At 39.5% G+C, this 27,778-nt stretch overlaps 1 protein-coding gene across 1 annotated transcript in view; it reads right to left on the minus strand.

Annotated features, from left to right (window-relative positions):
- LOC117905218 (protein AAR2 homolog) overlaps positions 1-27,778 on the minus strand; it is an 81,107-nt gene that overhangs the window by 19,388 nt on the left and 33,941 nt on the right. The window contains exons 5-8 of the mRNA XM_034818167.1: positions 10,109-10,238; positions 9,242-9,465; positions 9,044-9,136; positions 8,895-8,966 (exon numbers count right to left, since the gene is read on the minus strand). Coding sequence (XP_034674058.1) covers positions 8,895-8,966; positions 9,044-9,136; positions 9,242-9,465; positions 10,109-10,238 — 519 coding nt within the window. The remainder of the gene's footprint in view (positions 1-8,894; positions 8,967-9,043; positions 9,137-9,241; positions 9,466-10,108; positions 10,239-27,778) is intronic.

The following is a 27,778-nucleotide window of genomic DNA, read 5'->3' on the forward strand; positions in this document are numbered from 1 at the left end:
GAGGGATCTTCAAATACTCATTTTGTGTTGGGGCATAGCCTTTTCTATGAGTTGTTTGTTGGTTTTATGGAGCTCAATAATCTTAATATATGCATGAGACATAATGGTTTTCAAGTTTGTCCATGCATATGCCTCATGTTAGACGCATAGGTTAGCTTTACACTGAGGCATAGCCTTTTCTATGAGTTGTTTGTTGATTTAATGGAGCTCAGTCATCTTGATGCACAAATAAGACCTTATGGTTTTGAGGTTTGTTCATTGATACACCACATGTTGGAAGGCTAAACTAGCCTGGCACAGAGGCATAGCCTTTCTTCTAATCTTTTGGTGGATTTACAAAGTTTGGTTGCTTTGGTTCATAGATTGAGTTCATGTGATGGAGTTCCTTTTAAGGGCATGTGTGGTTTGAGGACATGATTACAACATTAGATCTTGATGGATTGATTTCACATTGGGGAATAGCCTTATTGTTGAGAGCTTTGACCGTCAATGACTTGCGTCAAATGTTTTGAAACTTCACCATTTGTGATTTAAGCATAGTTGCTTTGATTCTTTTGCATACTAGGGCATACCTTTGTATTTGAGAGTTCATGCTTTTTATGGTATTATGTCCTCTCTTTGCGATGAGAGTTTGTTTGGGAGATATTGATGGAACTTATAGTATTTTCTTATGGGTGTATTCTTCAGACGAACTGCTTTGCTGTTAAGGTGTTGGATGATGCTTGGATGGATGATATTTTGGGTTTAGTGTCCTCATCATGCTTGATTAGATTTGAATACCTACTCTCCTTTGCTTCATACCCTGGCATTCAACTCTTGTGGCCTTCACTCTCATATCAACTTCAGAATATCCAAACCATTGTATTTGTGAGAAAACGTGAATTATGGTTGTAAATTAATGGCTTGTGTTTTGCTGTGTATAGTAATTATGATAGTTTAGGAGAGTTTGTTTGTAACAGCCAGAATTCCTAGAATTAGGTTAATTTAGTTAGTTTCCTATTTCGTTTATCCCATAAATCATGGGATTTGATATAGCCTAGTCATTAGTTTCCTTTTCTATAGCTAAGACTTTTCTGTATAAAGCTAGTATAGTTTTCTGAGAAGGAAGGAGAATAAAATTATTCCACAATTCTGCTCTCTCAATTTACGTCATGGTATCAGAGCTGAATTAGGATCCTTGGAAATTATTTTGTTTTAGCCTTCATTGCTGAATACAGTGCCCAATTTTTCTTTTGTTTTTGAAACTCAAAACCGAGCATTTGTTTCCTCTCCTGGATTTTTCATTTTCTTCTTGGCCTTCATTGCCATTCATTTGCCTTTTTTTTTTTTGCCTTCATTATTAATCTGATCTCTTGGCCTTCAACGTTGTCTATTGTTGACCCACGTGCTTTGTCTGAATCACCTAGAAATTGCCATTTTTTTTTTTGAAAAAAAATGTCAGAGATTTCAGAAATAACCACTACAGTCCAATCGGAGGAGATTATTCGAACCCAACATTCCGGAGAATTGCAGAATATTCAGGTTGCATATAGGCTGGATGGAAAAAATTATCTGAAATGGTCCCAACTTGTTCGCACCGTGTTGAAAGGGAAAGGGAAGATCAGCCATCTCATGGGTACAGGGCCGAAACTAGGAGATCCTCATTTTGAAGCATGGGATGAAGAAGACTCCATGATTATGGCATGGTTGTGGAATTCTATGATTCCTGAAATCAGTGACACATGCATGTTCCTAGCTACTGCCAAGGACATTTGGGATGCAATCCAACAGACGTACTCTAAGGCAAGAGATGCGGCTCAAGTATACGAGGTCAAGGTGAAAACTGTTGCTGCTAAACAGGGAGATAAAACTATTACTGAGTATGCTAATCAATTGAAATCTTTATGGCAAGAACTTGATCATTACAGGGTAATAAAGACCAAATGTCCCGAAGATGCTGCTATTCTCAAGGATTTCATAGAACAAGATTGAGTCTATGATTTTCTTGTTGGACTCAATCCAGAATTTGACCAAGTGCGAATCCAGATTCTTGGCAAGCAAGAAGTTCCGTGCTTTAATGAGGTGGTGACATTAATTCGAGGAGAGGAAAGCAGAAGATGCCTAATGCTTAATCCACAGAACACGGACAGCTCGGCTATGGTGGCTGGCAGTGGTAACAATTCAGCCACAAATATGGAAAGAGTACTAGTTTCTGGCAATGGAAGATCTAGTCAACCAAAGACTCAAAATCGTGACTACAAGGACAACTTAAGGTGCACTTATTGTAAGAAGGCACGCCATACGCGTGAGCGGTGCTGGAAACTACATGGAAAACCACCAAGTCGAGAGTGGGGACAGAAGGGAGAACAACCAAGTAATAATGGTCAGGCCCATGTTACAACAGTACAACAGAATGGAGCAACACCGCAAGAGATAGGCAGTCTTAATCAAGAAGAAGTTGAGAGGGTGAGGTCTCTTATTTGCAACCTTGACAAACCAGCAGGTACTGGTTCATTGGCGTATTCAGGTAAGTTTCCATTCTCTATCGGATTAAATGTCTCGGATATAACCTTTGCCAACTCCTGGGTCATTGACTCAGGTGCTACCGACCATATGACTCATTCACCAAACATTTTTTCCACATATTTCCCATGTTCAAGCAGTAGAAAAATAGCCACAGCCGATGGCTCTTTGACCACTGTAGCAGGTATAGGAAATGTCAAAATAAGCCCATCACTGATGTTAAAAAATGTTCTTCATGTCCCTAGGTTAACCACGAACCTCATTTCTATCCAAAAACTCACTCAAGATTTACATTGCAATGTGGTTTTTTATCATAGTCATTGTGTATTTCAGGACGAGGATTAGGGGAGGATGATTGGACATGCTAGAGAACGGGATGGACTCTACTATCTCAAAGCACCAAGTCAATCAAACATTACCAAAGGCAAATCATCTCATTCTTTTGTCTCAGAAGCTTTTTCATTCAATAAAGAAAAAGTTTGGCTTCATCATCGCCGACTTGGACATCCATCATTTAGGGTTATTAAAATTCTGTTTCCTTCCTTATTTAAAGGTCTAGACGTCGAACATTTTCATTGTGAAGTGTGTGAACTTGCTAAACACAAACGTGTGTCTTTTCCAGTTAGCAATAAAAGAAGTTCTTTTCCTTTTTATCTCATACACAGTGACATTTGGGGTCCTTCTCCTATTCCTAACATTACTGGGGCTAAATGGTTTGTTTCATTCATTGATGATTGTACTCGAGTCACTTGGATTTTTTTGCTCAAACATAAATTTGATGTCAGTACTGTCCTTCCAAATTTTTGTTCTATGATTAAGACTCAATTTGGAGTCAATATCAAAAGATTTAGGTCGGATAATGCTAAGGATTATTTCAATCAAGTCCTAACTCCATACTTTCAGAGGGAAGGAATAATACATGAGTCATCTTGTGTTAACACTCCACAGCAAAACGGAGTGGCAGAAAGAAAAAACGGTCACCTTCTTGACTCAACCTGATCCTTCATGTTTCAGAAAAATGTGCCTAAATCCTTTTGGGGAGAAGCAGTTCTTACAGCTGCTCATCTCATAAATAGATTGCCTTCTAGGATCTTGGGATTCAAAAGTCCAATGGACATACTTTCAACATTCTATCCAAACCTACACACTACAAACAATCTTGTTCCTAGGATATTTGGGTGTGTGGCATTTGTCCATGTTCATAATCAAAACAGGGGGAAGTTAGATCCACGGGCATTAAAATGTGTTTTTTTGGGTTATTCTTCAACTCAAAAAGGGTATAAGTGTTACCATCCTCCATCAAAAAGATTCTATGTCTCGGTAGATGTTACTTTCCATGAACAAGAATCTTATTTCACTATTCCTTATCTTCAGGGGGAGAATTCGGTAATGGAAGATAAGGATAGGGGGGATTTTTTATTCCTTGATTTGCCATCACTTCCCTTGTCAAAACAATCTCGTCCCACTAATCCTTTGATTGAAACCTTACCTAAATTGCCCGATCAGCCTGAACATGTGCCTGAAAATCCAAAATCTGCCCTTGAGAATGTGAGATTTGACAAAGTGTTTTCGAGGAAGAAGACAGTTGTCCCTGAATCTGTGCAAGTCCAAGACTTCAACCCAAATTCTGAGAATGAGGTAACAATTTCTAATCCTTCATTGCAATCTGAATTTCATGTGAACAATGATGACCAGGACCTCCCTATTGCTGTTAGGAAAGGGATTCGAGAATGCACAAATCGACCTCTATACCCTCTTACACACTTCCTATCCTTTCAGAAATTTTCACCAGCTCATAGAGCCTTCCTTGTTAGCCTAAACACTATTTCTATCCCTACCACCGTATCCGAGGCTTTGACCGATGAAAAATGGAAACAAGCTATGAATGTGGAGATGAAGGCATTAGAAAAAAACAAAACTTGGGAGTTGGTAAAATTGCCGACAGGAAAGAAACCCGTGGGGTGTAAATGGGTTTATACTGTGAAATACAGAGCAGATGGATCAATAGAAAGATACAAGGCTAGATTGGTTGCCAAGGGTTATACTCAAACCTATGGGATTGATTACCAAGAAACTTTTGCTCCGGTCGCAAAGATGAACACTGTTAGAGTCTTGTTGTCATTAGCAGCTAATTACAATTGGGATTTGCAGCAATTTGATGTCAAGAATGCTTTTTTGCATGGAGAACTAGAGGAAGAAATTTATATGGAGGTCCCGCCAGGTTATGACAATAATTTAGTTGCTCAGACTGTATGTAAATTAAAAAAGGCCTTGTACGGACTTAAGCAATCACCACGAGCATGGTTTGGAAGATTCGCAAGAGTGATGATAACCATGGGATATAGGCAAAGTCAAGGAGATCATACGTTGTTCATTAAACACTCATCTTCAGGGAGACTCACAGCTCTCTTGGTGTATGTCGATGACATAATAGTGACAGGAAACGATGACAAGGAGAGACAGGTTCTAAATCAATGTTTGGCTAAGGAATTTGAAATCAAGGCATTAGGGAGGTTGAAATATTTTCTTGGTATTGAGGTGGCTCACTCTAAGCAAGGCATTTTTATCTCCCAACAAAAGTATGTTACAGATCTTCTCAAAGAAACTGGCAAGACCGCATGCAAACCAGCAAGTACTCCAATAGATCCGAATCTTAGACTCGGAGTGACAGAAAATGATGCTACAGTAGATAAAGAAATGTATCAACGCTTGGTGGGAAGGCTCATTTATCTATCTCATACACGACAAGATATAGCATATGCAGTGAGTGTGATTAGTCAATTCATGCATAGTCCAAAGGAAGCTCATCTGCAGGTAGCTTATCGAGTGTTACAATATCTCAAAGGGACACCAGGTAAAGGTATTCTGTTCAAAAGGAATGGAGGGTTAGTACTTGAGGCAAACACAGATGCTGACTATGCTGGCTCAATTATTGACAGAAGGTCAACTTCTGGATATTGCACCTTTCTTGGTGGAAATCTCGTGACATGGAGGAGTAAGAAACAGAATGTGGTAGCGCGGTCTAGTGCAGAGGCAGAATTCCGAGCAATGGCTCAGGGTGTGTGTGAACTACTATGGTTGAAGATCGTTTTAGAAGACTTAAAGATTAAATGGGATGGCCCAATGAGACTCTATTGTGATAATAAATCTGCAATCAGCATAGCTCACAACCCGGTACAGCATGATCGAACGAAGCACATTGAAATTGACAGACACTTCATCAAAGAAAAGTTGGATAGTGGATTGATATGTACACCTTATGTGTCTACACATGGTCAACTTGCCGATATACTTACCAAAGGGCTAAGTAGTTCAGTGTTTCAAAGCTTTGTATCCAAGCTGGGAATGGTGAATACCTATTCACCAGCTTGAGGGGGAGTGTGAGAAAACGTGAATTATGGTTGTAAATTAATGGCTTGTGTTTTGCTGTGTATAGTAATTATGCTAGTTTAGGAGAGTTTGTTTGTAACAGCCAGAATTCCTAGAATTAGGTTAATTTAGTTAGTTTCCTATTTCGTTTATCCCATAAATCATGGGATTTGATATAGCCTAGTCATTAGTTTCCTTTTCTATAGCTAAGACTTTTCTGTATAAAGCTAGTATAGTTTTCTGAGAAGGAAGGAGAATAAAATTATTCCACAATTCTGCTCTCTCAATTTACGTCAGTATTCTTACCTTGAGCCTACTCATTAGTTTAAACATGCTATTTGTTGACTTTTTCTACACACTCAATAGATGGATATAGCCCAATTTTGATTCACTAGTTGAGCTCTTATATATGTCTAGGCTTATGGATTCAGTATTTCCATGATGACAAGGCCTTGTGGATTGTCAAGTCTTTATTCTTAATGATCTCATATCATGGCTTGGTGTACTCATTGACTTCACAGATTTTTGTCAATTTTTTCTCTGTGCCATTATTCGATTTTGTTGCATCTTAGTATATAGATATTTAGTTCTATTGGCATTCTTTCTTGAGGCAAGATATATTCTTTATTAGACCTCCTCACTTTGGTCCCTCATGACCACGTCATCCATTATGTCTATTTTGTCTCTATGACTGCAGTTTCATCAACTTTAGGTCTCCCTCCCACCTATCTCTTTTGTTTCTACAATTATATTTCATCAGCCTTATGTCTCCACGAATCACTTATCACTTCAGTATCGACAACCACATTTCACCAGTCTTAGGCCTTTACAACACATCTATCATCCCTTGTCTTAACTATCTCATTCAGATAGGCTATAGATGCCTTAGGTTGTCCAAAGTCTTTTATATAGTTGATCAGAGCTATTGCATGTATTTTCCTTATGGTTTCCCAAAGCCGCCTTATCACAGCATCCTTTCATTTAGTTGTTTTCTTGTCGCCCAGAGCTACCTTGTCATAGCTATCTTCATTTGGATAGCTCATAGATGCCTTAGTTCGTCCAAAGCTACCTTTTATATAGTTGTTCAAAGCTACTGAATATGTTTTCCATGTGGCTGCCTTATTAGAGTTATCCTTTCATTTAGCTGCCCAGAGTTGCCTTATCTTAGCTATCTTCATCTGGATAGGTCATAGATGCGTTAGGTTGCCCAGAGCTACTTTTTACATTGTTGCTCAAAGCTATTGGATCTGTTTTCCTTATGGCTACCCTTAGCTGCCTTATCAGAGCATCCTTTCATTTAGTTGCTCAAAGCTCTTGGATCTGTTTTCCTTATGACCAGAGATTTTGTCCTAGCACATGAAATACTAACTCAAGAGAAAAGCACAACCCAGCTGGTTAAATACAACACTTGCCAACAGTTGACGAAAGACAGATCAACATCCAGTACTGCACCTATAGCCCACAAAGACATTGTTTACTTGAGGCTTTCTGCATAATCAAAATCGGCTACTTCAAACCATCAAAACTTCTCCTATTCCTTTCTTTTTTGTATCTCCAAAACAAACATACAGGAGCTAATTTTCATACTGCCTTGAATCTTTTACTCAGGAATATGCCATGCCAACCGAGTAGAATATCCCTAGCAGCCAGGAGAAGAGCCCATAACAAACAGGGAGAAAACTGAAGACCACAAGCTAGAAGCTCAACCACAATGAATTAGAATATGAGCAGATTTCTCGGTTTGTTTGCATCAACTGGACCATTAAATATAGTCCAACCATGTCACTTAAGCTGATCAATTATCAGGATTTTTTCCACACTCATAAGCGAAGAAATTAACTGTTGAAGGCACTTTAGAGTCCCAAATATGCTTCCCTGAAAAAGTTCCTAACTGAAACAAGAAAATTTTCTAGGAGGATCAAATAGAAAACATGCCCTCTTAAGATACACTGATCTATCCTCAACACCACTGGAAACCGATACTGCTTCTAACTTCTAACTGCTGCATAAAAAGGCTAACAAGCTCCAGTTCCCTATCAAAGAAGCTCCTAATAAAATTTGAGAATACGCTGATGTAAAGAAGTAAATGTCAAAAAATTATCAGGATGAAGAAAATAATATAAGGGGGAGGAAAATATCCACTTAAGAGAGTTAATGAAAGAGAAAGGTGAAAAACAAAATTTTCAGTCTCCAAACACTCAGAAGATTTTCTATTGTCTATCCAATAAAACATAAAATATAAAACCAACTTGTCAGTCTCTGGAAGTTCCATGGAAAAGGCTGTCCATAGTTGTCAGAGCCGATGCAAGGTTTTAACCATATATTAGTATGGTTACAAAGAAAAAATCACAATCTTCCATAGGGCTTCCTAAATCAAGGGAAAGATAGCAATGAAACTACACTTACAACTTCAGTGTAGCCAAATGAGAAGGTTAACTAGCCAATTTAAGATTTATAAAATAATGTCCCTTTAAGAAGAAATAACAAATCAGTGAATCATAAATCAAAAGCACAGAAAAGATGAGAGTTATCCTTCAAGGCTGATAACAGCAGTCAAAAGAAAGAAAGAAGGAATTAAAGAAAGCCAACAACTAACCAAAAAGGCCCAATTACAAATCCAAAGGCACACACAGGAAAATCTAGAATAAATTTGAAAAGATATAAAACACAAGCTATTATAAAGAAGTAAATGTCAAGATATTATTAATAGGAAGAAGATAAGAAAAGGGGAGGAAGATGTCAACTCCTTAATGAAGGAGATAAGTGAAAAACAAAATTCTCAAGCAATCTCCAACATACTTCAGTCCATGGAACTATTATTGTACATGTAACTAAACTTAGAATATAAACCCCAGTATACTAGTTAGCCTCTCAAAGTTCCATGCAAAAGGCTGTCCATATTTTGACAGAGCAGGTTTGAAGCTTTGACATATATTAATAATTGTGTATGGCAACAAAAAAAATTCAATCTTGCATAAGAGTTCCTAATTCAAGGGAAGACTAGAAAATGAAACAATACTTACAGCTTCATTGCAGCCAAATAAAAGGCTAACTAAAGATTTCCACTGAAGAAATCCTTCAAGTGATTGCCCCATCTGCCAAAGTTTTGATTAGTGTAAAGATCCAACAAAATTAATCAACACAGGAGCATATCATATTGAATTGTGCATACCAAAAATGCAATAAAAGCAAATTGTAGCTCTCCAAGAAGTAGGTCTTCAGAACCTCCATAATCCTTCATCAGTATGCTTTCTAATAACTGTGTCTGGAAGACCAGTTTATTAATTGCCCATATCAGCAAAAACTACAGAGTGTAAAAGGATTGTCATGTTGTAATGATGCTTCAGAAATCATGTACACTAATGATTACCTTGTCAAGATTCAAAGACGTTAATTCTTGTCCATGGATTCCTTTGCGCTTTATAACACGGGGAATTGATGTGTAATAGCATCCTCTCTTTTGAGATTTGTTGGCAGACTTAGAAAATTTACTATTCCTTAACTGCTGATCTAGAGCTTTTTCCATTGATGTTTTAGGAGTGTTTCCGACCATCCCTGATTCATGTGCAACTGTAATTTCTCCTCCAATGGGCTCTGTAAATTGAATGAATCATTTAAAATGAAAGGCTGTGGTCTAATACACTTCTCAGGAATTGGCATAATATGCAGATTGAATAATTTAATAGGTAGATAAAACCTTATTCTTCCTATATGTAAGATATTTATGATTCCTTCCCGTCTGTTTCAACCGTCTGCCTACTCCACACCTGGGCCTTAGCTCAGGTGATGGAGGAGTGGGCTGACTTCAATAGATCTTAGGTTAAAATATGATGTTGAAATGAATAAAAAATAATTAATATTGAAGCTGTCTGTGCTGCCTCCATACATCCAAGTCCAAATATTTTCCTTGATTTAGCCTTGTTCTTCCTTATATCCATCTTAATAAATGCACATAATTATATCAAACCATTCAATGCAGATGATGCTTTTGAGAAATTGTGTTGGCTTTTTCCATATCCTTTTCCTTTTCCTTTTCCCAATAAAACAGGTTTTTCATAGACAGAGACAGAGAGTTACCAAATGAAGAAAATGAATGAAGCAACCACAATTCCAGAAAATACAAGTTTTCAAGGAATCAAAGCACATATGTAAGCAATCAATACCAAAGAAACTTCTAATGGCAGTCTCAACCAAACTGTGATATGAAGAGCCTTTGAAGTAGCTAAACAGTGCATACCAATTCGTTCAATGGTAGTCTTTGTAATGTAGTTTGATAGCCGCTTCCAATCTCCATACTGACTTAGTGTATAAGGACCGAGTTCTCTGTCGAACTCCAAACTTTTTACTGATTGGCAATATCTCTCTTCCTTAAAATAATAAAAGTAAGAAGTAGAAGAATCAGAATACATATGAAGATATAACCATACCAAAAATTTAGCTCAACAGGATCTATCCTTATGCCACAATAGTTTTCATTCAAAAAGAAATGTTTCAAGTTCAAGAAGAATGTCTTACCTTAAAAACAATGGCAGCAGTTTGATTTAACTACATCTGTTTTTTGTTTTTATTTTCCTCAACGTTGGTGAGAAAGATACAACCATAATTAATCCTATATGCATGCTTCTACAAAAATATGTTTGGTGAAGAATTTATGAATTCCTTTATTAATTTATTCGGTACACACCATACACATATATATACACAAATGACTGAATAAGAAAATATCAATCTAGCTTGATTCTCTCCTAAAAATAGGAAACTGAATCCTAAGGAAATATCCTAAATGATCTCTCCTTTTTTATTCCTAAAATACTTTCCTAAATTAAAATCCTAACTTTGAATGTCAAATTTCAACACTCCCCCTCAAGCTGGAGAATATATATCATATAATCCCAGCTTGCAAGTTAAGTCTTCGAAGTTAGGCCTAGGTAAAGCTTTGGTGAGGATGTCTGCGGTTTGGTGCTTGGTAAGAACGTAGTTCAATTTAACCGTCTCACTAGTCACCTTCTCTGTGATGAAGTGTCTGTCAATCTCAACGTGCTTGGTCCTGTCATGATGCACGGGGTTCTTTGCTATGCTTATAGCTGCCTGATTATCACACATCATCATAATCGGAGATGAACTCGTTTGTCCCAGTTCACTAAGAACCCTTTTTATCCAAATCCCTTCACAGATTCCCTGTGCTAGAGCTCTGTACTCAGCTTCTGCACTACTTCTGGCTACAACTGATTGCTTCTTACTCCTCCAGGTAACAAGATTTCCCCAGACAAAAGAACAGTATCCAGAAGTGGACCGCCTGTCAATGATGTTTCCTGCCCAATCCGCATCTGAGTATACTTCAGTGTCACGATTCTCTATCTTTCTGAAGAATAGACCTTTCCCTGGTGTCTTTTTAAATATCTGAGAATCCTGTAGACTGCTTCCATGTGTTCCTCAGTGGGGCTGTGCATGAATTGACTTACAGCACTCACTGCAAAGCCAATATCTGGCCGAGTGTGTGAGAGATAAATCAAGCGCCTGACGAGTCGCTGATATCTCCCCCTGTCTACCGGTGTATTCTCTTTCTCGATACCAAGTTTCTTCTGACTATCCATAGGAGTATCAATTGGTTTGCATCCAAGCATACCAGTCTCCTTAAGAAGATCGAGTATGTATTTTCTTTGAGAGACTATAATTCCCTTCCTTGATCTAGCCACTTCCATACCAAGGAAATATTTCAAATTTCCAAGGTCTTTAACTTCAAACTCTTCTGACAAATACTTCTTCAAATTCTATAATTCCTCCATATCATTCCCAGATAGAATAATATCATCGACATAGACTATCAATATGGCCATTTTCCCGGCATGAAACTTCTTGATAAATAGAGTATGATCAGCCTGACCTTGTTTGTAGCCCAGCTTCAAGACTGCCTTTGTGAATCTATCAAACCAGGCTCGGGGAGATTGTTTAAGGCCGTACAAGGATTTTTAGAGTTTGCAAACCTGATTCTTTGCCATACTTCCTTCGAAACCAGGTGGTATTTCCCTGTAGATTTCCTCTTCTAGGTTACCATTTAGAAACGCATTTTTTATGTCCAGTTGTTGCAAGCACCAATCTTGATTGACAGCCAATGAGAGAAGAATCCTGATAGTGTTCAGTTTTGCAACAGGAGCAAAAGTCTCCTGATAGTCTATCCCATAGGATTGTGTAAACCCTCTAGCTACCAAACGAGCCTTGAATCTCTCGACTGATCCATCTGCTTTGTATTTTATGGTGAAAATCCACTTGCACCCCACGGGCCTCTTCCCAACCGACAAATCTGTGATAGTCCAGGTCCCATTCTTCTCAAGTGCATCAATCTCATCTTGTACTGCCTTCTTCCATTATGAAATTTTGAATGCCTCTTGTATTGTGTTGGGAACCTGAGTATCATCAAGAGAAGTAGCAAATGCTCTGTAAGATGGTGATAGCCCTTCATACGTAACATAATTCCCAATTGGATGATCTATACATCTCATAACACCCTTCCTCAATGCAATCAGCAGAGTAGAATCATCAATGCTGGGAATTAACACCTCTCCAGCCCTATCCTCACCTATGTTCTCTTCAGGAAGACTTGAAATGGAGTCAATATATTGGCCACATGTTGGCTGTGATCCGTGCTCTAATTCCTGTCTTTTCCTCCTCCTTATGTAAACTTGTAAGTTCTCATTAGCAAGTTGTGGGGCTATAGGTTGAATAGGCATGGGAGACTGGATGGTCACAGGAGAAGGAACATTTGTGGGCTGGGCTGGCTGGACTGATGACGGCATGGGTGTGGACTACTCAGTGGGCGCGGATTGGGAAAGATTTGGTGACTCTGAGTGAGAAAAAGGTACAGCCTCAAGAAGAGACTCCCAAACTTAATGTTCATTCATGCTCTCCCCCTGAACATGAGATTTGGGATAGAAGAAGACATGTTCAAAGAAAGAGACGTCCATGGTGGTGTAAAATCTTTTGTTGGTTGGAGAATAGCATTTGTACCCTTTTTGGGTTGGAGAATACCCTAGGAAAATGCACTTATTGGCTCGAGGAGCAAATTTGCTACGATTTTGAGGATACACATGAACGAATGCCATGCAACCAAATACTTTGAGTGGTAAAACAGAAGAGGCTGCACGGGTGTGAGGGAATTGTTTTAAGAGAAGTTGACGTGGGGATTGAAAGGTAAGCACTCTGTTGAAATTTGGCATTCAAAGTTAGGGTTTTTTAATTTAGGAAAGTATTTTAGGAATAAAGAAGGAGAGATCATTTAGGATGATTCAGTTTCCTAATTTTAGGAGAGAATCAAGTTAGATTGATTTTTTCTTATTCAGTCAGTTGTGTATATATATGTGTATGGTGCGTACCTAAAGTATCAATAAAGGAATTCAGAAATTCTTCATGGTATCAGAGCCAGTTTTCTGAAACCCTAATCCCTTCTGGCCACCTCGTATTCAGGCCATCATTCATTCCGGCCAAATCTCTCTGGCCATCTCTCAATCCGACCATCTCTCATTCCGGTCATCAGTCCCTGTTCTCAGAGCCAAGGGAGAAAACGCTTTCCGGTCGGTCGAATCGTCGTCAGAAAAACATTCACCGCCGGCGAACTTTTCCGGCGAACTTTTCCGGTGAACTTTTCCGGCGACGGTTTTTTTCACACCGCAAGGAGCGTCTGGAGGAGATCTACAACTTTTCCAAAAACACCGGAGCCAGAAAACCATCCACGCGCCGCCCACGCGCATTTTTCCGGCCGGCGACTGCATCTCACGCGCCGGCGCGTGAGGGCGCGTGAGCCACTTTCCGGCGACGCGCTTCCTACTCCAAGCTCGCCTGACGCCGACCAGCCACCCTACGTACCTGTTTCTGCCATCCAAGCCCTGCACGTGCCTCTTTTGGGGTCTTTTTGCCTCCGCGAGCCCTCCGATCAGCTTTTCCGACGTCCTCCGGCTATTTTTCCTCAACTCCAATCCCTGCACGTGCCTTGGGAAGTGTTCTTCTACCTTTCCGGTCCATGACGAAATACGGAATGGCATCATCACAAGTATCCAGCGTCACGTCACCAGAATTAGGAGGCAGATCTGAAATTCCAAACCTTGGTGGTAGTGATTCCTCTCCTATTCTCATCACAGGACACAAATTAAATGGCCATAACTACTTACAGTGGTCACAATCTGTGTTGCTGTTCATTTGCGGTAAAGGAAAGGATGAGTACCTCACTGGAGAAGCAGTCATGCCAGAAACTACAGAACCGGGTTTCAGGAAGTGGAAGATTGAAAACAGCATGATCATGTCATGGCTTATCAATTCCATGAATAATGACATAGGTGAAAATTTCTTGTTGTTTAGGACTGCAAAGGACATATGGGATGCAGCCAAAGAAACTTACTCAAGTTCTGAAAATATTTCAGAACTTTTTCAGGTTGAATCAGCCCTACATGACTTCCGCCAAGGAGAGCAGACAGTTACTCAGTATTACAACACACTCACAAGGTATTGGCAGCACCTTGACTTATTCGAGACTCACTCATGGAAATGTCCTGATGATGCAGCAACATACAGGAAAATTGTGGAACAAAAGAGACTGTTCAAGTTTTTCCTAGGACTAAACAGGGAATTGGATGATGTTAGAGGCCGAATCATGGGCATTAAACCCCTGCCAAGTCTCAGGGAGGCTTTTTCAGAGGTTAGGCGTGAAGAAAGTAGAAAGAAAGTGATGATGGGATCCAAAGAGCAACCTGCCCCAACATTGGATGCCTCTGCCCTTGCGACTCGGTCATTTAATAGTAGTGGTGGAGATCGTCAGAAACGGGATAGGCCTTGGTGTGATTATTGTAAGAAACCAGGCCATTATAAGGAGACTTGCTGGAAGCTTCATGGCAAACCGGCTGATTGGAAACCAAAGCCACGGTCTGACAGAGATGGCAGAGCACACGTGGCTGCCAACTCTGAGAGCACCTCTGTTCCCGAGCCGAGTCCATTCAACAAAGAGCAGATGGAGATGCTACAGAAACTATTAAGCCAAGTTGGCAGTGGCAGTACTACCGGAGTAGCCTTCACTGCTAATCGAGGAGGAATGAAGTCGTGAATAGTGGACACAGGTGCTTCTGATCACATGACAGGAGATGCTACCATTCTTCAAAATTACAAGCCAAGTAATGGTCATTCATCCGTCCATATTGCTGATGGTTCAAAGTCAAAAATTGCCGGGACAGGTTCTATAAAACTTACTAAAGACTTATATCTTGACTCTGTTCTCCATGTTCCAAACTTGGATTGTAATCTTTTGTCCATTAGCAAATTGGCCCGTGATCTCCAATGTGTTACTAAATTTTATCCAAACTTGTGTGTTTTTCAGGACTTGAAATCGGGGAAGATGATTGGCAGTGCTGAACTGTGTTCCGGGCTCTACCTCCTCTCATGTGGCCAATTCTCAAACCAAGTCTCTCAAGCAAGTTGCGTACAGTCTCAGAGTATGTTAGAGTCTTTCAATTCTGTGTCAAATTCTAAGGTCAATAAAGATAGTGAGATTATAATGTTACACTATCGCCTTGGTCATCCTAGCTTTGTTTACCTTGCAAAATTGTTTCCCAAATTATTTATCAATAAAAATCCAGCATCTTATCACTGTGAAATTTGTCAGTTTGCAAAGCATACTCGAACAGTCTATCCTCAAATCCCATACAAACCTTCGACTGTTTTCTCTCTAGTACATAGTGATGTGTGGGGTCCCTCCCGGATAAAAAATATTTCTGGCACTCGATGGTTTGTGACATTCGTTGATGATCATACACGGGTAACATGGGTTTTCCTTATGAAAGAAAAGTCAGAGGTCGGGCACATTTTTCAAACCTTCCATCTTATGGTTCAAAATCAATTCAATTCCAAAATTCAAGTCCTCAAGTCAGATAATGCAAAGGAATACTTTACTAGTAGTCTCAGTACTTATCTTCAAAATCACGGCATTATCCACATAAGTTTTTGCGTTGACACCCCACAACAAAATGGGGTGGCTGAACGCAAGAATAGACATCTCTTGGAGGTTGCCCGGTGCCTTATGTTTTCCTCTAATGTTCCAAACTATTTCTGGGGGGAAGCTATTCTTACAGCTACTTATTTGATTAACCGTATGCCATCCAGAGTGCTTACCTTTCAATCCCCACGTCAACTTTTCTTAAAACAATTTCCTCACACCCGTGCAGCCTCTTCTGATTTACCACTCAAAGTATTTGGTTGCACGGCATTCGTTCATGTGTATCCTCAAAATCGTAGCAAATTTGCTCCTCGAGCGAATAAGTGCATTTTCCTAGGGTATTCTCCAACCCAAAAAGGGTACAAATGCTATTCTCCAACCAACAAAAGATTTTACACCACCATGGACGTCTCTTTCTTTGAACATGTCTTCTTCTATCCCAAATCTCATGTTCAGGGGGAGAGCATGAATGAACATCAAGTTTGGGAGTCTCTTCTTGAGGGTGTACCTTCTTTTCACTCAGAGTCACCAAATCCTCTTCAATTCGCGCCCACTGAGTTGTCTACACCCATACCGTCATCAGTCCAGCCATCTCCTGTGACCATCCAGTCTCCCATGCCTATTCAACCTATAGCCCCACAACTTGCTAATGAGAACTTACAAGTTTACATCAGGAGGAGGAAAAGACAGGAATTAGAGCACGGATCACAGTCAACATGTGGCCAATATATTGACTCCAATTCAAGTCTTCCTGAAGAGAACATAGGTGAGGATAGGGCTGGAGAGGTGTTAATTCCCAGCATTGATGATTCTACTCTGCCGATTGCATTGAGGAAGGGTGTTAGGAGATGTACAGATCACCCAATTGGGAATTATGTTACATATGAAGGGCTATCACCATCTTACAGAGCATTTGCTACTTCTCTTGATGATACTCAGGTTCCCAACACAATACAAGAGGCATTAAAAATTTCAGAATGGAAGAAGGCAGTACAAGATGAGATTGATGCACTTGAGAAGAATGGGACGTGGACTATCACAGATTTGCCGGTTGGGAAGAGGCCCGTGGGGTGCAAGTGGATTTTCACCATAAAATACAAAGCAGATGGATCAGTCGAGAGATTCAAGGCTCGTTTGGTAGCTAGAGGGTTTACGCAATCCTATGGGATAGACTATCAGGAGACTTTTGCTCCTGTTGCAAAACTGAACACTATCAGGATTCTTCTCTCATTGGCTGTCAATCAAGATTGGTGCTTGCAACAACTGGACATAAAAAATGCGTTTCTAAATGGTGACCTAGAAGAGGAAGTCTACATGGAAATACCACCTGGTTTCGAAGGAAGTATGGCAAAGAATCAGGTTTGCAAACTCCAAAAATCCTTGTACGGCCTTAAACAATCTCCCCGAGCCTGGTTTGATAGATTCACAAAAGCAGTCCTGAAGCTGGGCTACAAACAAGGTCAGGCTGATCATACTCTATTTGTCAAGAAGTCTCATGCCGGGAAAATGGCCATATTGATAGTCTATGTTGATGATATTATTCTATCTGGGAATGATATGGAGGAATTACAGAATTTGAAGAAGTATTTGTCAGAGGAGTTTGAAGTTAAAGACCTTGGAAATTTGAAATATTTCCTTGGTATGGAAGTGGCTAGATCAAGGAAGGGAATTGTAGTCTCTCAAAGAAAATACATACTCGATCTTCTTAAGGAGACCGGTATGCTTGGATGCAAACCAATTGATACTCCTATGGATAGTCAGAAGAAACTTGGTATCGAGAAAGAAAGTACACCGGTAGATAGGGGGAGATATCAGCGGCTCGTCGGGCGCTTGATTTATCTCTCACACACTCGGCCAGATATTGGCTTTGCAGTGAGTGCTGTAAGTCAATTCATGCACAGCCCCACTGAGGAACACATGGAAGCAGTCTACAGGATTCTTAGATATTTAAAAATGACACCAGGGAAAGGTCTATTCTTCAGAAAGACAGAGAACCGTGACACTGAAGTATACTCAGATGCGGATTGGGCAGGAAACATCATTGACAGGCGGTCTACTTCTGGATATTGTTCTTTTGTCTGGGGAAATCTTGTTACCTGGAGGAGTAAGAAGCAATCAGTTGTAGCCAGAAGTAGTGCAGAAGCTGAGTACAGAGCTCTTGCACAGGGAATCTGTGAAGGGATTTGGATAAAAAGGGTTCTTAGTGAACTAGGGCAAACGAGTTCATCTCCAATTCTGATGATGTGTGATAATCAGGCAGCTATAAGCATAGCAAAGAACCCCGTGCATCATGACAGGACCAAGCACGTTGAGATTGACAGACACTTCATCACAGAGAAGGTGACTAGTGAGACGGTTAGATTGAACTATGTTCCTACCAAGCACCAAACCGCAGACATCCTCACCAAAGCTTTATCTAGGCCTAACTTTGAAGACTTAACTTGCAAGCTGGGATTATATGATATATATTCTCCAGCTTGAGGGGGAGTGTTGAAATTTGGCATTCAAAGTTAGGGTTTTTTAATTTAGGAAAGTATTTTAGGAATAAAGAAGGAGAGATCATTTAGGATGATTCAGTTTCCTAATTTTAGGAGAGAATCAAGTTAGATTGATTTTTTCTTATTCAGTCAGTTGTGTATATATATGTGTATGGTGCGTACCTAAAGTATCAATAAAGGAATTCAGAAATTCTTCACACTCTGAATGGCATACGGTTAATCAAATAGGTAGCTGTGAGAATGACTTCCCCCTAGAAATAGTTTGGAACATTAGAGGAAAACATAAGGCACCGGGCAACCTCCAAGAGATGTCTATTCTTGCGTTCAGCCACCCCATTTTGTTGTGGGGTGTCAACGCAAGAACTTATGTGGATAATGTCGTGATTTTGAAGATAAGTACCGAGACTACTAGTAAAGTATTCCTTTGCATTATCTGACTTGAGGACTTGAATTTTGGAATTGAATTGATTTTGAACCATAAGATTGAAGGTTTGAAAAATGTGCCCGACCTCTGACTTTTCTTTCATAAGGAAAACCCATGTTACCCGTGTATGATCATCAACGAATGTCACAAACCATCAAGTGCCAGAAATATTTTTTATTCGTGAGGGACCCCACACATCACTATGTACTAAAGAGAAAACAGTCGAAGGTTTGAATTGGGATTTGAGGATATACTGTTCGAGTATGCTTTGCAAACTGACAAATTTCACAGTGATAAGATGTTGGATTTTTATTGATAAATAATTTGGGAAACAATTTTGCAAGGTAAACAAAGCTAGGATGACCAAGGCGATAGTGTAACATTATAATCTCACTATCTTTATTGACCTTAGAATTTGACACAGAATTGAAAGACTCTACCATACTCTGAGACTGTACGCAATTTGCTTGAGAGACTTGGTTTGAGAATTAGCCACATGGGAAGAGGTAGAGCCCGGAACATAGTTCAGCACTGCCAATCATCTTCCCCGATTTCAAGTCCTGAAAAACACACGAGTTTGGATAAAATTTAGTAACACATTGGAGATCACGGGCCAATTTGCTAATGGACAAAAGATTACAATCCAAGTTTGGAACATGGAGAACAGAGTCAAGATACAAGTCTTTAGTAAGTTTTATGGAACCTGTCCCGACAATTTTTTACTTTGAACCATCAGCAATATGGACGGATGAATGACCATTACTTGACTTGTAATTTTGAAGAATTGCAGCATCTCCTGTCATGTGATCAGAAGCACCTGTGTCCACTATCCACGACTTCATTCCTCCTCGATTAGCAGTGAAGGCTATCCCGATAGTACTGCCACTACCAATTTGGCTTAATAGTTTCTGTAGCATCTCCATTTGCTCTTTGTTGAATGGACTCGGCTCGGGAACAGATGTGCTCTCAAAGTTGGCAGCCACGTGTGCTTTGCCATCTCTGTCAAACCGTGGCTTTGGTTTCCAATCAGCTGGTTTGTCATGAAGCTTCCAGCAAGCCTCCTTATAATGGCCTAGTTTCTTACAATAATCACACCAAGGCCTATCCCGTTTCTGACGATCTCCACCACTACTATTAAATGACCGAGCAGCAAGGGCAGAGGCATCCAATGTTGGGGCAAGTTGCTCTTTGGATCCCATCATCACTTTCTTTCTACTTTCTTCACGCCTAACCTCTGAAAAAGCCTCCCTGAGACTTGGCAGGGGTTTAATGCCCATGAATGATGCCATTCCGTATTTTCTCATGGAGATGAGGAAGACAGCCGAATATGGTTGCTGGAAATTGGGAAGAGAGAAAACCAGAGATACCGGCCTAATGGAAAAGAAAAAACAACCGTGGCACCACCAGAATGGTAGAAGAACACTTCCCAAGGCACGTGCAGGGATTAGGGTTGAGAAAAAATAGCCGGAGGACGCCGGAAAAACTGTTCGGAGGGCCCGCGGAGGCAAAAGAACCCTAAAAGAGGCACGTGCAGGGCTCGGATGGCAGAAACAGGTATGAAGGGTGGCTAGTCGGCGTCAGGCGAGGCTGGAAGAGGAAGCGCGTCGCTGGAAAGTGGCTCACGCGCCCTCACGCGCCGGTGCGTGAGATGCAGTCGCGGGTCGGAAAAACGGGTGTGGCCGGCGCGTGGGTGGTTTTCTGGCTCCGATGCTTTCGGAAAAATTGGAGATCTCCTCCAGGCGCTCCTTGCGGTGTGGGAAAAAGACGTCGCCGGGAAAGTTCGCCGGAAAAGTTGCCGGCGGCGAATGTTTTCTGACAACGATTCGACCGACCGGAAAGTATTTTCCCGGAATTGATGACACGGGGAAACTGGAAAGAATTAGGTTTTCTCCCTTGGCTCTGAGAACAGGGACTAATGGCCGGAATGAGAGATGGCCAGAGAGACTTGGCCGGAATGAATGATGGCCTGAATAAGAGGCGGTCAGAAGGGATTAGGGTTTCAGAAAACTGGCTCTGATACCATGAAGAATTTCTGAATTCCTTTATTAATTTATTCGGTACACACCATACACATATATATACACAAATGACTGAATAAGAAAATATCAATCTAGCTTGATTCTCTCCTAAAAATAGGAAACTGAATCCTAAGGAAATATCCTAAATGATCTCTCCTTTTTTATTCCTAAAATACTTTCCTAAATTAAAATCCTAACTTTGAATGCCAAATTTCAACATTTGGTGATACTAGAAAGTTTGGAGGGTTTAAATTTTTGTTATTACTAATATGTAACAGATTGAAATTTACTAAAAGTGCATTTAAACCTTGTGAAACCATATAAATTGCTGAAAGCCAACTACAGCTGCCAGTTGGGAAATTGGCTGATACCTAACAAGTTCAATAGCTGCCCCACATACACAAGAATGGTGATACATCTTGGATGATAGGCAAATAGTTGCCAACCACTCAATGCCATATACAATAAGAAAAAGGGAATGGATGACAAATAAGGAGGCACCTTGCTTGCTCAACATATCAACTATTTGATTAGCCAGAGGAGATTTCAAATTTCTCATTTAAGATTACAAACTCAGTGGATATCTGGAATGCATCTTTTACTAGGTCTTAACCTGAAGACAACCTGCTACCAGTGGCAGCAAGAATATTTGAGTGGATAAAGGAAGGAGATGAAAATAATAAATTCTTCCATTGAATTATTAGTGGCAATGAGAAAAGAGTTTATGTCAAATACTGCCATTCAGGATGAAGAAAAACTGATTAGGTATTTGCTAATTTTCATTCCTTTGATGACTAACTAAACCTTTCTATCATTTATTCAGCAAAAATTAGTCAGCTTGGACCTAAATTTCAGACCCAATAGCTTGGTAATAATTCTCCTGAGGTTATGGCAAACATCTTATCATTGGACGTGCTCTGTATGCTAATCTTAAATGCAATTACAATTTTCAGTTACTATCTATAATGTGGCAACCGCACAATGAATTGTCTGACCGATTGGGAAACTATGCAGTGGCTTTAAGTTTTAGGCAGTCTAGGTTTTGGTAATGTGGCGTTTAGGAACCTTGCTCTACCTTGAAGTTGTGTGAGATTCCTAAAGAATCCTAATTGCTTGTTACACAAGGCAATTCAAAAGAAAATATGGATCAACTTCATTTTTAAGATTCAAAGCCAACACATAGGGAGACTCACCAAGCTTCCTGGAAACAATTAATCATGTATGAACATCTCTGTTTCCAAACATTAGCTTAGATTCATTCAGGTGACAGAGTCAAATTTCAGGTGAACAAGCAGCAAGGAAAACCCTTTCATGTTTCAGTATCTCCAATTAGATCACCTTCTTCCAGATCAACTCACACCCCCAATCTCTACTCCCCTCGCAAGACAACTTTCTTGAATGCTGTTGGCCTTCTTGAAATTCTAAAATAAGTATTTATGTTTCTTTAATGTTCCACATTTATTGACCATTTCTACTGCAAGTCATTTTTTAGAGCTTCTAGAACTCCACATTCCAGAGGCAGCTGAATGACCATATATCTCATTAAGCTTTTTTTTTTCTTTTTTCTTTTTGTTTTTTAGAAAGCTACCTGCTCTACTCAAAGTGGAAATTATCAATATTCATTCCCTTCCTCCAAGACAATATAGACTTCCAAAGCCACTATACTATACATTCAAGACATTAAATGGATGATACCTCATTAGAAGGTCAAAACAACAAAAAGATTTCATGAAGGAGGAAATCTACAAGTGATCATTCATCATAGCGGCTAGTTGTGATCATGCCTCCTGCATCTTAATGGATATCGATTGGAAAATGATTTTCAAGTTCCTGGTTTCCAATATTATAGTTATACGACATGACCTCCTCAATGTGGTTCATTTGGAGGAACAGAAATGCCCACATCATTCAGAATAGCTATAACATCTGCTTCCCACCATAAGAGCAGTTGTAAAACCATTGTGATTATACCTACTGCATATTTGGCCAGTATTGACTAGCCAACTCCCATGCAGATTTCATCTAGTTCTGGAGTTTCTATAGGTTCTTGGTTCTGAAATATGCCAAGATTGCTTCAATGCGGTTCATTTGGAGAACAGAAATATCCAATTCTTTGATAACAGTTTCCACATCTGCATGCCATAATTAAGAGGACTTGGAGGTTGGTTTTCTTTTGGGAGTTGTTACCAAAGACCTTTTGAGGGGTCCTCCTCTAGAGATTGGAAGGCTGATACTTAATTACATGGGTCAAACAACTTGATAAAGGTCCTCGGAGACTTTCCACTAAAAGAAGTAATGAACTAATCTAGAACATGGGGTGTTTTATTTATCTAGAATAGGATAAAAAAATGTCGTATATTAATTGAATAAGGAAGGGAAACATGCTTCCTTTTATAGATAAGCTACAACAAATCAAACTAAATCTACAGCTGTACACCCAGATTTCTAGGAACAAAATAAATTTAAAATATACAACTTATCCCTAAAAAACAGCAACAACTTATCCCTAAAATACAACAACAAATTATCCCTAAAAAATAAGTAACAACCAGATCAGAATTTCTCTGATCTAATTGAGATTCTCAATACTCCACCTCCAGCTGGCTTGAAGATGTCATTCATGTCCAGGTTGCTTACTAAATCATCAAATTGTTTCTTCGGCAATCCCTTAGTGAGTATATCTGCAACTTGTTCAACCATAGGTATATAGGGCATAACAATCAATCCATTTTCTAGTTTCTCCTTGATAAAATGTTTATCAACCTCGACATGTGTAGTTCTATCATGGAGTACTAGATTATGCGCAATGGCAATGTCAACTTTATTATCACAAAAGACCTTCATAGGTAAAGGGCTAGCAGCCTTAAGTTCTTCAAGTAATTGTTTAATCCACAAAACTTCACAAATGCCATGGGCTACAGCTCTAAACTCAGCTTCAACACTACTTCTAGCCACAACATTCTGCTTTTTACTCCACCAAGTCATAAGATTGCCTCCAACAAAAGTACAACACCCCGAAGTTGATCTCCTATCAATTACACTTCCTGCCTAATCTGCATTAGTAAACATATCCACTTGGAGATGTCCTTGGTTCTCATATAGAAGTCCTTTTACTGGAGTCCCCTTTAAGTACCTTAAAATTTTGTACACAACATCAAAGTGCCCCTAATTTGGCGAGTGCATGAATTGACTTACCATACTTACCACAAATGCAATATCGGGATGAGTATGAGAGATATAAATAAGTCTCCCAACTAGGCGTTGATATTTCTCTTTGTCAATCACCTCTATTGGACTTGCGGGTAGGAGTTTCAAATTCGGTTCTAAAGGAGTTTCTGCAGCCTTACATCCAAGTAAACTTGTTTCACTTACTGAGTCAAGTATATATTTTCTTTGAGAAATGAAAATACCTTTCTTGGATCTAGCAAACTCCATACCAAGAAAGTATTTCAGGGGACCCAAATCTTTTATCTCGAATTCATAAGTTAAAGCTTTCTTCAATTTCTCAAGTTCTAAACTATTATCACTAGTTAGAATAATGTCATTCACATAAACTATCAATACAACAATCTTTCCTTCTCTTGAGTATTTATAAAACATTGTATGGTCAGCTTAACTTTGAATATATCCTTGAGAAAGCCTACAATCATGTGGACTGGTCTTTTCTTTTAACGGTGTTGGAGAAAAGTGGCGTAGATGGATAAAGTGGTGTTTATCTACTGCTAGATTCTCTGTTATGGTGAATGAAACCCCTACTGGTTTTTTTTAAAGCTCACGAGGTTTAAGGCAAGGAAACCTCCTTTCGCCTTACTTGTTCGTAATTGTGATGAAGGCTTTCAGCTGTCTGCTAAAGATCGCCTTTCTCGATTTAGGGAAGAAGGGGTGAAGGGGTCCAGGTCTCTCATTTGCTGTTGTTGATGATGCGTTGATTTTTTGAGGCGAAGGAGGAGTAGTTGACGTATTTGTGTTGCCTGTTAATGTGGTTTGAGGCAATTTTAGGATTAAGAGTGAATTTGGAAAAAAGTGAGTTGATACCGGTTGGTAGAGTTGAGAATGTGGAAGAGTTGGCTGAAGAGTTCGGTTATAAGGTGGGAAGATTGCCCTCCACCTACTTAGGAATGTCGTTGGGTGCTCCTTTTAAATTTGTTGCCGCTTGGAATGGAATAGAAGAAAGATTCCGCAAGAGATTGGCTATGTGGAATCGTCAATACATTTCAAGGGGGGGATTACCTTAATTCAAAGTACCTTGTCCAATTTGCCGATTTATTTCATGTCTATTTTCCAGTTGCCTAGGGTGGTTAAAATGAGATTGGAGCATATTCAAAGGGATTTTCTGTGGGGTGGTGGGGCTCTTGAGCAAAAACCACACTTAGTAAGGTGGTTGATTGTTTGTGTAGAAAAAAGAAAAGAAGGGTTGGGGGTTAAGAATCTTGGGACTTTCAATAAGGATCTCCTTAGCAAGTGGGTTTGGCGCTTTGCAATTGAAAGAAAGGCCCTTTGAAACCAAGTGATTAGAAGGAAATGCGGGGAGGAAAGAGGAGGGCGGAGCTCTTGTGAGGCTAGGGAGGCCTATGGAGTCGGGTTGTGGAAAGCAATAAACAAGTTGGGACATCTAGTGACCCTTTCTTTTGATTTTGTGGTGCGTGATGGAAATAAGGTGAGGTTTTGGAAAGACAAGTGTGGAACCACCCCTTTCTACAAGGCTTTCCCCTCTTTATTTGCTCTAGCAACTTCCAAAGAGGCTTGGGTAAATGAAGTTTGGACAGCTGCGGGGGAAAGGGGGGGAAGTTGGAGTCCTTGTTTCAATAAACCTTTCAATGATTGAGAGTTGAAAGAGATGGAAAGGTTGTTTTGTTGCTTGGATGGGAAGAAGGTTAGTGTGGATGAGGAGGATAGAGTGAGGTGGATGGAATCAAATGATGGGGTTTTTTCGGTAAAGTCTTTGTATAGGGCCTTGCAGCCAGTTTCTATTGTTTCTTTCCCTTCGAAGATTATATGGAACTCTTGTGTGCAGCCCAAATTAAGTTTCTTTGCTTGGGAGGCTTTGTGGGGAAGAGTTCTAACCTTGGCCTGTTTGCAAAAGAGGGGTTGGGTTTTAGCTAATAGATGCTTTCTGTGCCAAATGTTTGAGGAGTCGATTGATCACCTCCTTCTTCATTGTGAAAAAACAAGAGAAGTGTGGATGTTGCTCCTTTCTTTATTTGGAGTGTTTTGGGTGTTTCCTTTTTCGTTAAAGGAAACCCTTTTAGGGTGGAGAGACTCTTTTGTGGGTAAGAAGAGGAAGGCGGTGTGGCAAGTGGGACCGTTATGCTTGTTTTGGGTCATTTGGAAGGTAAGGAATAAAATTGCTTTTGAAGATAGCGTGTTGTCCATCCAAAGGCTGAAAGCTTCTTGTGTGTATTTACTTTGGTTGGAGACCAAATTGTGGATAAAAGATTGTCCTTCGACCTTAATAGATTTTGTAGATTGAGTGGGTTTGCGATGAGGGAGAAGGTTTTTTGTTTTTCCTTGTTGTTTTGGGTCTAATTGTAAGAGGGTGAGTGTCTCTTTACTGCAATTCTATGGGTCGCTATTTTAGCGCCTCTTTGTAATACAATTCTTTTGCTTATTGATAAATATATATATATATATATATATATATATATATATTCTTGAAGCTTAATTACCTTTCCAAACCTCTCAAAGCAAGCCCCAGGAAACAGCTTAAAACAATACAAGGACTTCTTTAATCTGCAAACCTTTTCTTTTCCTAGCTTTTTTTCAAAACCCGATGGTAAATTCATAAACACTTCTTCCTTTAAATCACCATTTAAGAAAGCGTTCTTCACATCTAATTGGTGTAAAGGTTAATTAAGATGTATTGCAAGAGAAAGTAAAATCTAAATGGAATTGATCTTTGCAACAGGTGCAAAGGTCTCTTGGTAGTCAATTCCATAGATTTGTGTGAAACCTTTGACTACTAACCTTGCTTTGTATCTTTCAATGCTACCATCGGGCTTATACACTTGACTGTAAAAACCCACTTGCATTCCACTGTCTTCTTCTCCTTAGGTAAATCAACAATTTCCCATGTTCTATTTTTTCAAAAGAGCATTCATTTCTTCTTGATCTACTAACCTCCATTCTGAGTGTCCTAGTGCTTCCTGTATAGTTCTAGGAATGAATAAGTGAGAAATATTTGAAGTGGAAGCTCTATATTTTTCTGAGAGTCTTTGATAAGACAAATATTTGGCAATGGGATATTTGGTACAATTCCTAACTCCTTTTCGGATTGCAATAGGGATATCAAGATCATAAAGAGGTAAAGGAGTGGAGTCCATAGGAAGATTACCCGAATTTTGAGAACTAGGAGCTGATGATTGACCATGCTCAAGATTGACTTGATTATTCTTAGTATTAGAATTAAACCTGTGTCTAGTATAAACACGGAGCTCAGTGGACATAGGTTGTAAAGTTTCTCCCCCTGTTTGTGATGCAATTTTATTTGGCATTGAAAAGTTAGTATTTCCTCCCTTTTCACTAATTAAAACATTTATTTATTTTTTTTATTTCAAGAAGAAAAATACTAGGTTTTGGTTGTTCTTGTTACCAAACTGATCTTCATTATAACTCTCCCCCTGAAGAGTAGTTTTGTTATAAAAAAGGAATATTTTCAATAAAGTTGACATCCATACTAACATGAATTTTCCTAGTGGAAGGATTAAAACACTTATACCCTTTTTTATTAAGAGCATAACCTAGAAAAATACATTTGTCGGTTCTTGGATCAAATTTGGATTGGAGACGATTTGGCACATGGACGAACACTGCACAACAAAAATTTTTTAAAGGTAAATCTTAAGTGAGGCATGTGTTTGGAAAAGTATTCTTAAGAGTTTGTAAAGGTGTTGCATAATGTAGAACCCTTGTAGGCATTCTATTAATCAAATAACAACATGTTAAAATTGCATCCCCCCAAAGGTGTGTAGGAACATTCATATGAAACATAAGAGTT

Source organism: Vitis riparia, chromosome 17, assembly GCF_004353265.1.
Source record: "Vitis riparia cultivar Riparia Gloire de Montpellier isolate 1030 chromosome 17, EGFV_Vit.rip_1.0, whole genome shotgun sequence".
NCBI lineage: Eukaryota > Viridiplantae > Streptophyta > Magnoliopsida > Vitales > Vitaceae > Vitis > Vitis riparia.